At 39.5% G+C, this 17871-nt stretch overlaps 1 protein-coding gene across 11 annotated transcripts in view; it reads right to left on the bottom strand.

Moving 5' to 3' along the window:
- The window catches only part of LOC122071808 (histone-lysine N-methyltransferase SMYD3), a 126939-nt gene that overhangs the window by 72051 nt on the left and 37017 nt on the right, over positions 1-17871 (bottom strand). For 10 of the 11 annotated variants that reach the window (XR_006138286.1, XM_042636230.1, XM_042636224.1 and 7 more), the window contains one exon: positions 13664-13903. Coding sequence is in view for 10 of the 11 variants with exons in the window: in XM_042636230.1 (XP_042492164.1) it covers positions 13664-13903 (240 nt within the window). In the remaining variant the exon portion in view is untranslated. The remainder of the gene's footprint in view (positions 1-13663; positions 13904-17871) is intronic. The other variant, XM_042636229.1, reaches the window with a different exon arrangement.

Raw genomic sequence — 17871 nt, 5'->3', positions numbered from 1 at the left:
CCTAGTTGCTGGCAATATAGATAGCAGCTTGATTATCACATAACATTTTTATAAGTTTAGTAACTAGAAACCCCAACTCTTGAAGTAACGAGTTCAACCACCTTAACTAGGCTGCTGTATGAGCCATGGCTGAATGCTCAGCCTCAACACTGGACATAGCCACAGTTGTTTGCTTCTTGCTTCTCCATGTAACAAGATTCCCACCAACGAAAATACAATAACCTATGGTAGACGTCTTATCACCGCCAACACCAGCCCAGTCTACATCAGAGTATCCAACTACATCAATACGCTAATTGTGTCAGTAAATGAGCCACTTTCTTGGAGCACTCTTTAACATATTTTAATATTCGACATGCTGCCTCCTAGAGAGCCTTTTTAGGTGACTGCAAGCTGACAAATAATCCCAACAACAAATGATGTCTGGTCTAGTAACAATAAGGTAAATGAGTTTCCCTACTAATCTCTTATACCGGTTCTTATCATCAAGTTACTCGCATCATTTGTCCCAACTTTCTGGTGTAGTTCCATAGGTGTATCAACTAGTTTGGAAGCAAGCATACTAGTCCCAAACAAAAGATCCAACATATATTTTCTCCGTGGAAGACGATGTCCTTTTTCCACTACAAAACACTTTAATACCAAGAAAATCTGAGGGCACCCAAGTCTTTCATATGAAAATGCTGCTGCAAATAAGATTCCATCTCTGTAATCCAATACATCCACCACCCAAGTCCCACGGACTAAGGGTTTCCTTTCCACTATAAGGATCCTTTCTCAAATGGCAGGTATCAAGCCTTACAACAACCAACCACAGTCCATTGGGTTTGCACCCAAACCTCCATGGTCAAGGATTTCCTCAAACAATTGTTGTCCTTCGAGTTGTGTACTCATACCAGTAGCCAAAGATTTCCTCACTCAATCATAGTACTTTGAATTGAGTACCCAGGCCAGCAGCCAAAGATTTCCTTGTGTACTCCCTTTGGCTTGATACATGGCACCCTTTTGGTATCCTCTTCTCTATCATCAGCCCCAGGATCATTCTCTTATGGATTGGGTAAGGGGATGCCTCTTTCTCCTCCATTATCTCCAAAAGTGTTTGGTCCCCTCCCCCCTCCCCCCTTGTAGACATCCGGTCTTCCCTCCCTCCCCTTCCCCTCAGCCATCAAGGAAGAGAAGCCAAAATATCATGGCTTCCTTCCCCCAATGGTTCGATCCACTCTTCCTCAGTCTGGGATTTTGCCAAATCTAAAGCTTCTCTTGTCCTTTGGCGCAATATTATTTGGCTTAAAGGTTATATCCCTCGACACAATTTCATGGCTTCGTGTGCTATCTTGAACAGCCTCCTGACGCAATCCTTTCTCATCTACCGTCACATTCAGGTGCCTCCCTATTGCTGCCTTTAATGGGTTAGATCTAAAGACGTTGACAACCTTTTGATGGAGAACCTTTAGGGAAGAAAGGGAAAATCAGAGTAGAGAGGAGGTAAGAGGAGAATCACACACTTCACTGGTGCACAGATTCAACATCTTCATTCAATAATCAAATCACTCTTTAAATCTTCAATCGATTACAGCCAATATATAGGAAAATAGGAACATGAAATTAGAAACTTAACTGAAATGGAAACTAGCCTAAACTAGGAAACAACTATAAAAAGGAAGCCAAAGTAAGGAAATAAATCCTACTCCTACGTTCAAGTCTAGAAAATAAAAGCATGAAATAAAATAATAAGTAAACTACTAATTTTATTTCCAACCCTTGTTGGACCAAAACCCTGGGCTGGACCGGTTCTTCTTGGCTCTTGGCTTCCAAAGCCGGTCATGCTGGTCCAACCAAGCAAGGGCAGCCGTATCTGCATCAACTCTCCTCCTCTGAAAAGAACTTGACTCCGTCGAGTTAGGGAAAGGACCGAGGAGACAGTCTGAAGGAATACGCTGAATGAGGAACGATCCCACCATCTTCTTGAGCTTAATTTCAGGGAGATCTTTGGCAGGATGAAACTTCATAGTCTTGTTGGCATGCTTGAAGGCATAGGTATTGGCATAGCAACAATGCTGTACTTTCTTATCAAACAACCAAGGTCAACCAAGAAGGATATGGCACACCTTCAGAGGGAGGACATCACATTGGACTGTATCCTTAAATCCACCAATAGAATATGTGACCAAGCACTTATCTGTGATTTTGAGATTAGTGTTGTTCACCCAAGCAACCTTGTAAGGATTAGGATGTGGTTCTGTATTCAATCCCAGCTTACGAACAGCGTCTTCAGAGAACCCATTAGTGCAACTACCTCCATCAATGACCAAGGTTAGCAACTGGTCATTGCACTTCACACGAGTCTGAAAAATACTACTGCGGGGCCAATCTTCATTGTCAGTGGCCTTCTGAGTGGTCAACACATGATGAATGACATAAAAAGGATGTTGGTCTTCGTCACTGAGAGTGTTATTGACTTCACCTGTTGCACGCTCTTCTCTTAAATCAACTATGTCAGAACCAAGTTGGTCTTCGGAAATATATGGTATAGGAGAATCCTTATCAATAAAAGCAACCAAACGGCTGGGACATTGAGCACTGATATGTCCAAATCCATGGCATGAGTAGCACCGAACTGTAAATTTTGAAGAATCAGAAGGTTTATCTAAACCACGCCGAGGGGGTGAGTATGGGCGAGTAGGCCGTGAAGATGACATTTCAAAAACATGTTATGGAGAATACGACCGACTAGGTTGTGAAGAGGCCATAGATGTAGCACTAGCCTATGGTTTGCTAGATGACCTCTCTTGGGTAGGAGATTGTTGCCAAACGGAACTAGTACCTCGAGAAAAAGTATCTGCAAAATTTCTCCGGTTGTATGGGCGTTTCAGACTTTCCTCAACCTGATATACTACTTATACGGCGTCTTCCATGGTAGGTAGTCGACTAGATGCAAGGATAGCACTAAGTTGAGGGTGCAAACCATTGCGAAATTGGGCCACTAATACTTTTTCATCCCACTCAAAGTCAGAACAAGTGTTCAAACAATAAAATCTAGCAGCATACTCTTCAACGGACAAATTCTCTTGTTTCAATTGTGCAAACCTGAGATGCATACGTTGCTTGTAATCAGAAGGCAAGAATCGCCGATTCATGATTTTATACATTTCAGCCCAAGTAGTGACCAAACCAATGCCTCGGGTTTGGTTCTGTTGTTGTTGCTTGATCCACCAGACTCGGGCCGTGCCTTTCAGTTTGGCCTTTGCAAATAGGATCTTTCGAGCCTCAGTCAACCCGTACCATCTGAAGAATGTATCTAAGCTGGGAATCCAGTCAAGGTACAATTCTGGATTATTAGTCTCTATAAAAATCAAGGACATCCAATTTTGCTGCTCTTTCTGCTCCATCATGTCTACCAGTCCCATATGGTGGTGGAGGTGGTGGTGGTAGTGTTACTGACGGATCCTGTGGAGTGGTGTTGGAAGAATCCCCAGATTGAATAGGACTCTTTCCTTTATCTGCTGCCACCAAATGGTCAATAGAAACTTGCATGGATCCCATGGAAACTTGCATAGATTCTACCATTGTTTTTAGGGACGTGACCATGTTAGTGAGAGCATCAAATTTTGTATCAGTTTTTCCTTTATAAGAATTCAGCTGTTGAACAACTTCACTATTGGCTACCATGGTGATGATTAACAAAATAACACTCAAAGAATAATGGTAGAATAGAAAATAACTGGAGGCTTAAAGGGCAGGGGCATAATAATAAATAACTTTTTTTTTGGTAAAATTGTAATTTCTTTTTTTGGAAGTTCAAATTAAACCACAAAAGGGTGTCACGTTACGTGTGGGGCAGAGGTTTAATTGGAAATAAAAAAAATATGGGACAAAAAGGGGAATAATGGAGAAAGGGAGGGGTATTCTAGGAAATAGGCAGATAATAAGGAAAAAAAGGAATAAAATGGAAATCGTGGGTTGAGGGTTTCACCGTAAACCTCCAATGGAGCTCTCTCCTTGGAGATGAAACCAGCAACGATGGTTATCAGCAGGTTTCTCTGGCGATAGACGATCGAAGCAGCAACGGAACTTTTGGAGGAGGCGTGAACTGTGATGGAATTCTAGGGAGATCGACTTGGAGATGAGATGCAACCCGTCGATCAAGGAAGGGTTTCGAACCAGAAACCAGGTACGGTTCTACCTCTCTCCTTGCTTCATCTTCTTCTGATTCTGTTCCATCTTCTTCTCGTCTTCTCTTTTTTTATTTTCAGCTTCTCTCTTCTCTTCGCCTCTTCTACTTCTTCTTCTTCTTTTCTTCTCTGCTCCTATTCTTCTGTTCTTCTTCTGTATTCTTTCTTCTGTTCTTCTTCTGGCTTCTATCGCTCTCTCTTCTCGACTTTCCTTCTCCTTCTTCGTCTTCTTTTTTTTTCTTTTGCTGCTGTCGGACCATAGAAAAGGGACTAGACCATGGAAGTTAGAAGGAAGAGGGGGAGGGGCAGTGAAAACAGAGGGGTCGATTCTGTTGGACAGAATAGATTTTTTTTTTTTGGTTCTGTCTCTGTAGGAACAGAACAGAGAATGGGAATGTAGAAAAAAGAGATGGCAGGAAGAAAGGGGATGGAGATCCTTCGACTCTAATACCAAGTTGATGGAGAACCTTTAGGAAAGAAAGGGAAAATCAGAGTAGAGGGGGAAAGAAGAGAATCACACACTTCACTGGTACACAAACTCAACATCTTCATTCAATAATCAAATCACTCTTTAAATCTTCAATCGATTACAGCCAATATATAGGAAAATAGGAACATGAAATTAGAAACTTAACTGAAATGGAAACTAGCCTCAACTAGGAAACATCTATAAAAAGGAAGCCAAAGCAAGGAAATAAATCCTACTCCTACGTTTAAGTCTGGAAAATAAAAGCATGAAATAAAATACTAAGTAAACTACTAATTTTATTTCCAACCCTTGTTGGACCAAAACCCTGGGCTGGACCGGTTCTTCTTGGCTCTTGGCTTCCAAAGCCGGTCATGCTGGTCCAACCAAGTAAGGGTAGCCGTATCTGCATCACCTTTTCTTCTGTCACACCCTACCACTAATTGGCCAAGGTATGCGGCACTGGACACCCACATCCAGTCAACCTAATCCTCCAGGATCACAGAAGCAGTACCTTAATTTCACAAATGCCACCAAGATCACATTCTAAAATCAGAGTACACAAATAAATCATACAAATACCACTGGTGATTTACTAAAGTGATAAATTATAACATACAAAATTCATTTGTTAACAACCCACAGGTTTGATATTTACCTCTTACATATAACATCAATATATACATCAAAAGAAATTACAGAATAACAATAGTGAAATCAATCAGCAACCTTGTGTCTCATAGACACAAGCTTCACAATCGCCGCTGAAATCCAATCTTGCCTCAGCACCAGTTCCACCTTCTAAAAATAGTAATCAACGAGGGGTGAGCTTCACAAGCCCAATGAGGGGTGAGCATTCAAACACACACAACATGAAATCAACACATTCTCTCAGTCAAATCACAGATGCACAGCCACATAATCCATTTTAATTATAAATATCCATTCTAATTACTAAGTCTCAGTATGTATGGGTATAAGTGCTATAAGCAGCATAGGTGGCATCTCCTTCCCAGTACGTCGGGCCTCAGAGATGCAAGCTACTTGCAAGTAGGAGTCAACCAGTCCCAAAAAGAACCTCGGTCCCCCAGCCAACCCCTAAATAGTAACCAATGGCAGCCATGGTCCCGGAATCCCACACTGTCATTGGACCCCCCATGTTGTCCGACAGTTATGCATACAGTACGTCGTACCATGCTGTGCCCTCTAAGAATATAGTACGTTGTACTCGGGCGTAGTAGTCCTCCACGATCTACCACCAAGTGGGAATAACCAATACCTTACCTTTATTGACAAGGGGTTATAGCACTAGGATGTGATCCTAACCATATGCATCTACATGCATCCATAACATTCATAACATTCAATCACATATCTGTGATCACAATTGTAATACTGACCTCTGAGCCCACGGTACCAAAAAGAACCTCAGCCACACCGTGCCTCAGATCGACAATATTACAACCATCATCACACAGCTATCATGCTACACATCCACAAAACCTCGAATCACACCACATCACAGTCGGTAAAATCATGCAATATGTGAAATTTATATATTTTTATATAAAATAAATCCATAACACAACATTCATCACATTTCACATGAGCATGCATAAATGAAAACATCAAAACACTCCGTAAAAGAAATCAAACGCCCACTCCCTTGATACCCAAATCTGATGCTTTTTCGTAGAATTCCCGTCCATGCGTATCCTCGCCGAATATATTAAGTTCCTATGTGAATTGTGTACCATCATATCAAATATTTATAAGTCCTAACACAACTTAGTGTAAGTTCTACGCTGAACCTAACAACCCTCAACAACCCACATGCTAACCTAAATTAAAGTCTCGGAAAAGCCCCTCGAGCTACCCCTGCCCTTAGGGTTAATTTCGGTAAAAAGGTAAGGGGCATAACCCACAAGGGGTAGGGTACTAACCAGTCAAATCAGGGGCTGATTCGGCTTAAAACACCCCAACCGGTGGAAGACAACCAGCTGGCCGCTTGCCCAATAGGTGGGAGCCAATTTGCAAAAATTTTTGCACTCCCAGAGGTTGTTCTGCCAGTTTCCCTGGCTTAGGCTGCTCATGGCCATGGGTATTGACCATGGCAACATGGGTAAGTGTTATAGGGCCTTTAATGTCATTTTACAGCCCCTAAAATCATCAATTACAGAAATCAAAATTCCATTCCGATACACTTCCTAATTTCTTCCAAATTTGCATGCCTATTCCATATAATTGAGAAATCAGAAATTTTCCACTTCTTATACTAATTTAATTGGAGCTGAATTTACTTGAATACAGTAGCATAAGTCTGGTCTTAGCTCCAATTAAATTCCCACAATAAAATCATTTAGTCATTCATATTCCAAGAATGCAAATTATATTAATTTTGCCCCAATTTGACAACCTTCATATCCACATCACCCAATTGGGACCTTCCCATCCATTTTATCACTCATATGGGGCTGAGGAATTACAAGATACATGGCAATACCATTCTTCAGTTCCAATTGAGCTCAGGTAGGACAATTCATCAGTCGCAGACAAAAATTGGGCAATTTCTTCCCAATTCACCTAGTAAAATAGAGCAGCAGTATGTCTAAGCTTCAAACATTAAAATCAGTTGCATGCATACCACCATTTCAACTCCAATTTCATAAAAGTTCACTTGCATGGCAAAAGCCCTAACATCTAGGTTTCCCAGAGATGGGTCAGAGTCAAACTGGGTCCCTAAACCCACTCTGAAACCAAGGATGCAGTTACAGGGAAATAAAACCCAATTTAAGAACTCAATTCCATCTCACAATTACACATGCAACCATAACCCTAACATACTACAGCCATTAGAGATTTAGAGAATAGTTTCTTACCTTAAATTCACAGGTACAGCAGGAATTATATATCAATTTATTCTCTATAACAGATATCAGCTAAGTTCCCTTGCATGCAGTCCAAATTTCCTAATTCTGGGTGGCTGTATGCTTGGGAACCAAGCTGAATACCCTTCCTAATTCAAGTCTAGGTACTGTAAAATAAATTCAAGGATGAACTCTGACCTTCAGATGTGCAGCTATAAATAAACTAGGAACAGTAGCTTCTATGGTTAAGCAGAAATCATCCCAAACTGTAGTTCGTTGCTCAACATCAGATGGACAGCAGCCCCACTTGCATGCATCTCTCTATGTTCTGCAGCAGCAGAGAACCATAGGGCAGCAGGAGCATTCGGACAGCAGCTCCTTCCTCCTCCCTCCTTCCTCTTCTTCTTCTCTTATCTTCTCTTCTCCTTCTTCTTCTTCCTCTTATTCTTCTTCTTCTCTTGCTGCTGTTCCACCGAATTGGGCAGCAAGCAAATGAGGAGAACACAACCGCCCTATCCCTTATATTCAAAGCCAAAACAGGCCTTAGGGTCTGTTTGGCTGAATTACTTAATTTCTAAAATGAATTTTGAAAACTACTTTTGAAAACATAAAACTATTTAAACTTTAATTTCCTTTAATGGACCTCACCAAATACTAACCTTAAACATGGGTTACACTCAGCAAATAGACCCCTATGCATGGGGTAGACATGATGAGTTGGCCTATGACCCCACATAGAAAACTTTTCTTCTTTTTTTTTACATTCAATTCATAGCAGAGCAGCCTATTTCATATAATGAGTTGGGCCATACCCTTGGACTCAGTTACCTCAAATTTCAGGGTGTTACATCTTCTCCGGCCCCTTCTCCTCTATCATTAGGAAGATAGTTGTTGTTGGCCTTCCAACAGAAGGATCCTCCCCCTTGGTAGGGAATGAATCTAGGTCAACATGACTTTTGTGCCACCATCTCTGACACTACCAGAAGGGTAGCCTTTTGTGCCACCATCAACCACCTCTGGATGGAGCGGAATCTTCGAATATGGACGTCCAACTCCCCTTCCTATGACAAGATTTGGAATTCCATCTATTTAGATATTAGCTCTAAGCTTGCCTCCCTCCCCTGGTATGATTAGAGATTCCTCAAAGAACATGCTCATTATTGTCTCCTAGGGCCTCCGCTCCTCCATATTGTCCCCCCTCCCACCCTTAGCGATGGGTTGTTCCTTCGAGTTGTTGTCCCCCCCCCCTTTTGTTGGCCTTGATCCCCTTGTTTGGCTTGTCTTGTTTATTCTTTCCTTATCTTTCGTATATAATATTTTATTCATCCAAAAAATCATAACTCTCTCAATCCATCAGTGCAATAGTGTGCTCAAGTTTGGGTTGAATGGAGTAGAAGGGGAAGGGAATCATACATTCAAAATCGACCCTGATTTTATGGGTAAATTCCTTGAAATCACAGACTGAAATTTCAGTCTTAGAAAAAGAGGACAACTCTTATCGTACGACCTATACCAATATATTAATCAATGGAAAGTGTGAGAAACTTGTACAGGTGGGTCCCACAAGTTGTGGGTTGGGTTGACAATGAAAGGGAAGGGCAAGAAATAGTGGAATATGTAATTTTTAGTGGGGTGAAATATGGAGGGAGAAAACAAAGGAATGGAGGTGGGCTGGAAATCTAAGGGAAAGAGGATGTAGGAGGAGAGAGGTACACACAATATCAACTTTTTCATGAATAGTGCCAAAGTCCTACCAAATTGTTGGTAGGACTTTGGAAGTCAATGGGGTGGAAAAAAGTTGAGTGCCACATCAGCAAAAAAAAATTGCATTTAATGAACTTGTCAGGTTAGATTCCCACCCCACTTATCCAAACACACATTTGCAATAGTTTGGGGGAAACAAGTACAAGTTTCCCACCCCTTTTTTAACTTTTCCCTTCAGCTTTAAAGGGATACACCGATCACACAACACTCTAGACGCTCCTCTCCACTTCATCCATTTCACTTTAATTCTATGAGAAACATCATCATCTATGTCACATTATTTATTTATGGTTGACCCTAGATATCTAAATAGTCACTTTGAGGAATCTCTCTTCGCAATTTGCACCATGTCATTGTCCATTACAGCGTGACTAAAGTTACATATCATATACTCTGTCTTCGATCTACTAATCTTAAAGCCCCTTGTTTCCAAGGTAGATCTCCACAGCTCCAACTTACGTTAATCTGTGCTTTAGTCTCATCCACTAAAATGATGTCATCCACGAAAAGCATACACCAGGGAACCTCATCTAGAATGCTCTTGCTTAACTTATCCATGATAAATGCAAATAAATAGGGGCTTAAGGCTGATTCTTGATATAACCCAATTGAGAATTCCTTGCCTTGATCTCCCTACAGATCTCACACTAGTCACCACTCCCTCATACATGTCCTTAATTATATCTGCAAAAGTACTAGACACATCTCTCTTTATTAGAACATGCCAAATTAAATCTCTAAGAACTCTGTCATATGCTTTTTCTAGGTCAATAAAGACCATGTGGACATCCTTCTTGTGGGCTTTATAACTTTCCATGAGCATCCGCAGTAGGTAGATAGCCTTGGTTGTGGATCTACCTAGCATAAATCCAAATTGATTTTCCGAGATCTTAGTTTCTCTTTTCAGGCGGGCTTCAAACCTTCTCCCATAGTTTCATAGTATGACTCATTAGTTTTATGCTTTTATAGTTATTACAGCTCTGGATATCCCTTTCATTTTTGTAGACCGAGACTACAATGCTTCTCCTCCAAACATCTAGCATCTTCCTAGTGTTCATAATCCTATTAAACAAATTGGTTAACCAAACAACCCCACATACTCCAAGGGTTTTCACACTTCTATTGGGATCTCATCTGGGCCTGCTGTCTTGTCTGCTTTCCATCTTTCTCAAAGCTTCTTTGACTTCTGTCACATTAACCTTTCACACATAACTATGACGTGTGGAGTCTTATTGTAAAGAAACCTTAAGGTTCATTTCTACACATACAATCTCCATTTAGTAGGGCATAGCTATACTAATCCCATCTCTTCACAATGTCCTCATCTCACCACCATATCTTTAGTCCTTTGCCATATTTTAAAACAAACTTTCATGGTCTTAACGGCTGCTTGGACCTCTTCATCCCACCACCAAGTCTCCCTATGGACCTGACAACAACCTTTAGCTTCCCTTATAAACTCTTTGGCAACCCTCTTCATGCAAGTCTTCAACTCGTTCCACATCACATTGGTGTCTCCTTCAAAGTCCCACCTTCCATGTTTGACCATCTTCTCATTAAATGTATGTATGCAGGGGCTCACCTTTTAATCTCCACCGACTTATCTTAGGATAAATAGGTTCTTCCTATGCTTCAGTGTAATGAGATACCAGAAGTGGTTGAACTCTCCCCAGCTGATGCAGATTAATTACCAAAATAGGTTTGTTTTATTAGGAATAAGCCTAAGGTTGGGTTCCATACATGTTAGGCCTTTGATCCCATGTGTTTTGAGTGTAATAGACCACTTTTATGGGTCTAAAAGGGGGGGTCTAAGATTGAATACGGGATTACTAGTTAGTTTCCATTTTCATTAGTTTCCTTTTTAGTTGGGCTTGATTTGAGTTATATTTGTTTCCTTAGGAGTCAAGTTATTAATTGAGTCAAGTCATTAGTAGTTAGTTTCCTTTTTCAACTGGTTTCTAATTTCAGTTAGTTTCTAATTTCAATTTTTGGTAACTATTGTATTAGGAGAATATTTGGTTTCCTTTTTGAGGAACCTTCTATTTTGTAATTCCCTCCCCCATTAACATTATAAATAAAGAAGAGGAGGCTCCTAAAAGCCTAGAATGATTTTGATAAAAAAATTAATGGTTGTTGCTATTGTCTTCTTCATGAAGAGTTGTCTTGTGTTTGATCAAGGCTGAAGGAATTGGTGTTTGATCTAATTGACTCTTTGCGGCGTGAAGTCCAAGAGGTCTCTTCAAGTGTTCTTTTTCTTCTTCAAGTTTTCTTCTTCTTATTCTCGAGTTTTATTATTTTTCTCAACAATTTCAAGTGTTCTTCTCAGAGATCTACTGCTGTTACAATCAGGTATTTATTGTTTAAAGTTTTCTGCCCAGAATTCTCTGCAGAAGTACCATCGGCCCTGTCTGCTGTAGCTGCTAGAAGTGTCTGTTAAGGTTGAAATTCTGATCGATTGTTCTCCTATTCCCCACTAAGGATCGATCCATATCTGGGCTGATTCTATGCAGCCACTAAAGAGATATTCAAAATCTCTCATATTTTGTCCTGTAGTATTTTTTTTTAGAACAGAACCAGAATCGATTGCTTTGATTTGTCCTATTCTGTTTCTGTGGTTCCTGCTGTTGATTTGGGACTGTTACCTCATTTTATTGCTACTGGTTTTATTTATTTGATCAACTAAAATCTGACCTAAGTGGTATTGAGTACTGAGATCGATTGATCTATTGAGTACTGAGATCGATTGGTCTGGGTTGTTTGTCACTGCTGTTTTATGATATCAGTCATTGAATACAAGTTGCTTGCACTTATTTGTACTGATTTCAGCCCCTGGTTTGATCCTATCTAACTACTACTGGTCAGACTTCCTTGCTACTGGTTTTCTGAGATCGTTATATACTGTTACTTCTATTTTCTGTTGGTCTGATTATGGTGGTTTGTGGGGTGTAATCTGGTTGTTCTCTAGTTTAAAAGTTCCTGCAGTTTTGGGACTGGTCTGGTTGTCAAATCCATTCCTACATTACCAGGTATAACCTTATAGTCCTTACCCAACCTTCTGCCTACCCATCTTGCTAGGAAGAAGTCAATTTGAATAGTATGATTCCCACTTCCATAAATAAATGCTACTCTCTTTGAGCAAAGAAAGTGGTCACAATGGGATTGAGGTCCCCTCCTAATTCCTCTCCCCAACACCGCAGCCTCCATGGACACCTTCATATCCTCTCCTATCCCTCCCAACATATCTATTCCAGGATAGAGCTAGTTTTTATCAAAATATCAAATTTGTGGGCTAGTGTACCCTTTGCTCTTTATTTATTATTAGAAATGAATTGATAACAAAAATAGAGACTATCCTTGCTACTTGGCTACCAAGCAAACACTAAAAAGGAATCCTACTAGAAAAGATATTTAGATATTACAAAACATGAAATTAGAATGAAATACATTGCCATTACATGCAAAATATAAAGTAATACAATTAAAAACTTCTACTTAATAGCTAACCATTAAGTAACTCATTATATGGAATTAAAAACTAAAAAAATAAAAACAAACTACTTAATACCATATAGGCCTAAAATCCAAAATATTTGGACTTATAAAATGAGCTTATTACAATAGAAAACCCAAAAATACTTAGCCCATGACCCATATAACCCAATGGAGACTTAAATTTCGGCCTAACAGGTTCAACTTGACCCAAAAACAGAACCAAACCCAAATCCAAAAATTCGTCTTCCAATGTAAGCCTTTGATGTTTATTTTCGTAAGTTTCTAAAACTACTTTTGCAATTAAAAAGCATCAAAGGCTTGAATATCAAGGTTTACATCACATCACCAAGCCACATTGCCTCAACGGCGGCGTTAGCCTTGGGAAATATTGTATTATTTTGTAACAGGACGCATGCAACCCAATGTAGTTTGTATGTGGAGTTTAGAAAAAAAAAGATGTAAATAGCTTAGCTCCCACCATCCACTCTGTATTCATTATATCAGTAATACAATTATTAAGCAATGGGATGACACTTAATATTTGATAACTCCTAATGACAACAAAAAACTTTAACCTACAAAAATGGAGGCAGCATCCATTGCATCACCTCCTCTTTGAACAGCTCACCATATCCCCTTGATTTTCCAGAAGAGTGAAAAAGATTGGATGGTTGGGGCCACACCATTTCATTTGACTTTACATCAGAATCTCTCAATAGCAAATATCCATTGCTAATGGATCTTAACCCCCTGGTTCACTATCAAATTCTAGAATGAAATGGATGAACATCATTTAGATCCACCTGAAAGGAATCCTAAAGAAAACAGGGTATCATACTTTCAGCACTTGAGGATGCTATAGTGAAATTAAAAAAATAAAAGAATTGTGGAATGTAGCATACGGGTAAATTACACTCAAAGCTGCAAATTGTCGAAACACCTTGTACATAGCTAACTTTCTGTTTTTCATGCTTTGACAAACAGATATCTAAGACTGCACCAAAACAGTTTGGTTGCACACACCGAAAAGCATTTACAACAAGGTCAGACAGATTAAGTTCTGAACAACCACTGCACTTGCACTTAAATGCATATTGATCTTCCAGTGACTGATGACGGTCCATAAGAGTCATTTGCCCAATCTGCAGAATGGAAAAGTATCAAGTTTCAACATTGGAGGTGGGGCATATGCATTAAAATGATAATGACAATAGAATAAACAAGGTCTATATTCATAGAAGGTACAGAAAACAGATAAAGTTCATGTTTTAACAAAATATAAGATATGAGACCAGGGTGGTCACTCTCTGTTCTGTGGAAACCTTAGGTTGTAAGGGGTTCCTCCTTCCATGATTGTAGAAAACGAGAACAAAAAACGATGTAGAAAAGAATGAAATACAGCAATACGCAAACAAACAATCACACATCACACACAAGGATTTACAATGTTTGATAAGATTACCTACGTTCACGGTGAGATGAAATTTGCTTCACTATCAATGGAGAATAGGGTTACAGCCGCTTATCCTCACACCTCTCTCAGATTGATATAAATAAACCCCATACACATTCCAATGCTCCTTCCCTGGATTACTCATCTAGGGCCTGCATGATAACCATTATGTTTCAAGGCTAAATTTCTATCCAGAAATGACTTTTATTGTTTTTCTGTTTCTGGGCCATATTTCTGAACAAAAAAATGTGTTTGATAACGTGATTTCTATTTCTGGTTTAGAAAAGAAACAGAAATGCATTTGTTAAGCGCATATATGGAACTTATATAAATAAATTTACAAAATGTCATTCAATACCCAAATTTTTGGCATAGGCAGTGGTGGTGGCAAAGGAGGTGATGGGAGGTGGTGGTGTCAGCGGTAGTGGTGTTGGTGGTAGTGATGGTTGTAGTGGTGGTGGAGGTGGCGGTGGCAGTGATGGTTGTGGTGGGACGTGGTGGTTGTGGTGGAAGCGGTGGTGGGGGTGGTGGTTGATGTTGCATTGGAGATTTGAAGGTGTTTTATTTTTAACATGAAATTACTTCTTTGCTCATCAAATTAACCAATTACTAACAGATGCTTCATTTTTTCTATTTCCCAGCAACCTTTTGATCCTAGTTCATTCCCAATGACAAAAAAATGAACCATCGTTAGCAAACGAATTTCTATTCTTTTTTGTTCCCAGAAAAAAAATTAAGAAATAGAGAAACAAATGATTATCATGCAGGCCCCTATCAGCTGACAAAGCTAGTTACATGAACCAAATCAGGCCTGCTACAAACAATAACATAGAAGAAACTCCCAACTATGGTAGTATAGGTAACCTGAGACATCTTCTCCACCTCCTCATGTTTTGTAAGGCATTGTTTTCAAATAACTTGAAGTGGCTAAGTAATGGACAGCTAACTTGTATAACTTTATTCCATGATGAAACGCTCTAGCACCTTTTCAACACTCCTCTTCTGAATTACCAAAATTTTACATGCTCTTCTATCTGTCAGAATTTCCAAGCCAAATTCGTTTTAGTAACACCAGGATACCTCTTCTCAAATTCAGCACTCAATAAGAGACAACATCATGTTTATTCGTATTAGCAGCAATGAGCATGTCATCGAATAAAGCATCAAAAGAATAATATAATTATCATTTGACACTATCTAATACACAGAGCAATCATACTCACTTCTTGAGTAGCCTATCCACACCATTTAGGAGTCGAAGTGCTTGTACCACCCCCTAGGAGATTGTTTAAGACTAGAAAGCGACCTCTTAAGTAGACCAACATGATATTATTTTCCCTGCACCTTGAAACCTTTAAGTTGTTCCATGTAAATTTGTTCCTCCAAGCCATCATGAAAAAAAAAGCCATCTTCACATCAAGCTATTTTAGCTTTAGATTAAACATGGCTACCAAAGCAAGTAATACCTGAATTGAAGTGGTTCACCACCGAAGGGTATATTTTATTGTAATCCACCCCTTTTTCTATACATAGCCCTTGGCTACAAGTCTAGCCTCATACCCTTTAGGCTCCTTTTCCGACACTGCCTCTTTCTTACGAAAGACCCATTTGCACCAAGTGATTTTTCTTCCCTTAGGTTTCTCAACAATGTCCCAAGTCTTTTACTTTAGTAGAGACGAGAGACTCCATTTCCTCCATCATTGTTGTCATCTATTTATCACTCTGCTCATCATTCAAAGCATTCTAGTAAGAAAATGGATCACCTATATATACAATGAGGACATAAACAACCATGACCTCAACCCCGTATCTCACAGGTGATTTGAGAGTATGTTTCCCTTTCCCCTTCGCCACAGTATAGGGATCATCTACTGTTTTCTATTATTCTAGTAAGCCACAAGATGACTCTTTCTCACCTGCTATTGTTAACTCACTTAACTCCACTTGCACAGCAGATCCTTCTATATTTTCATCAACTACCTATGCAGTTTGACATCACCATGTGAGACTAACATCCTTTTTTACAACAATTTTCTATTAAGTAGATGATGCAGCACCAACAAAGGTCTACACGAGAAGGACCAAGAAGGTCGACCCAAGTGGCTGACTAGGTCGACCAGATCTGGCCTTAGATAGCCCACGATTTGGGCTAGTGATGGGGAGATATTAGATATTATTTAGTTGCTAATTTAGCCATATATTTAGTTTCTAAGTCATGTTAAGTAGTTTCTGATTTCAGTTTCTGATCTAGTTTCCTTTTTACAGTTTCAGTTTTAGTAACTTCATGTAACTAGTTTTTAGTAACTCAGTCTTTGTTAGTTTCTAAAATCTGAGTTACTATTATTTGTAATTTTCCCCATCATTATTATAAACAAAGAGAAGGGCAGCAATATAGCCCACGATTTTTATGAACAAAAACTTATGCTGCTGTCGCTCCTTCTCCCTATGAGACTACTTTGTGTTGGATCAAAGTGTGGGTTGGTGTGTGATCCGACGTCTCCTTGCGGCGTGAAGTCCAAGAGGTTTTCTTCAAGCCTATTATTCTCTTTAAGTTCTTCTCTACTCTCAAGAATTAATACTGCTGCAACCAAGTATGTTCCATTCCGTTTCTGCCAGAAATTTTCTGCAAAACAGAGCTATCGGCCCTACTGGAAGAACCAGATCTGGTTGTCGGATTGGCCTAGTTTTTTGGTCGAGTGTTCCCCATTGTCCAAGTAGGGTTCGACCCAATTTTTGGCTGGTTCTGTCCAGTCAGTTGTGTGAAATTAAAAATCACCTAATCCTTGTCTTTTAGTGATCTGCTGTGTCCAGAATTGAAATCGATTGCTGTACTGCTGTTATACTGTTGTCTTAGGACTGTGGATCATTATTACTATTGATTTGGATCTCTAGAGTCATATGAAGCTCCTGGTTATGATTATTTAATTACTGTTGTCCTGTCCTAATCAATACTGCTGGTTAGAGATCGATGGACTGCCGATTTATTATTGCTTTTGCTGATTTGTTATTGCTGGAATATTGGGTACTTGGTTGTTCTTTGGTTTACAAGATCCTGTTATTTGGGTCTAATTTGATTGCTCAAATCAGTCCTACATTAGTAGGATCCCACAATTTCTCATATGGTCTTTATTAACCTAGAAAAAGCCTATGACAGAGTCTCTAGTGATTTAATCTGGCATATACTACAGTACTAGAGAAGAGAAAGGTATCAAGTAAGTATGTGGAAATAATTATAGATATGAGGACGTGGTGACTAGTGTGAGAACCCTGGGAGGTCAAGGTAGTGAATTCCAATTACAACTTGGTTAACCAAGAACATTCAAGATGAGGTTCTATGGTATATGATTTTTGTTGATCATATTGTTTTGGTGGGTGAGACAATAACATGGATTAATGCTAAGTTGGAGTTATGGAGATCAACCATGGAACCAAAAGTTTTAAGATAAGTAGAACAAATACGGAGTATATGATACGTAACTTTAGTCACACTATGATGATTAATGAAATGATGAAGATTGAGGAGAGAGCTACCGCAATGTGGTCATTTACGTATCGACGGTAACTATAACTACGAAAGGTGATATAGAGGATTATGTTTCACAGAGGATTACGGTGGGATGGATGAAATGGAGAGTTGCACCGAAAGTGTTTTGTGAC

Source organism: Macadamia integrifolia, unplaced genomic scaffold (assembly GCF_013358625.1).
Source record: "Macadamia integrifolia cultivar HAES 741 unplaced genomic scaffold, SCU_Mint_v3 scaffold_9A, whole genome shotgun sequence".
NCBI classification, from domain to species: Eukaryota; Viridiplantae; Streptophyta; class Magnoliopsida; order Proteales; family Proteaceae; genus Macadamia; species Macadamia integrifolia.
Note: the sequence above shows the minus strand (reverse complement) of the source record. Positions and strands in the feature narration are given on the sequence as shown.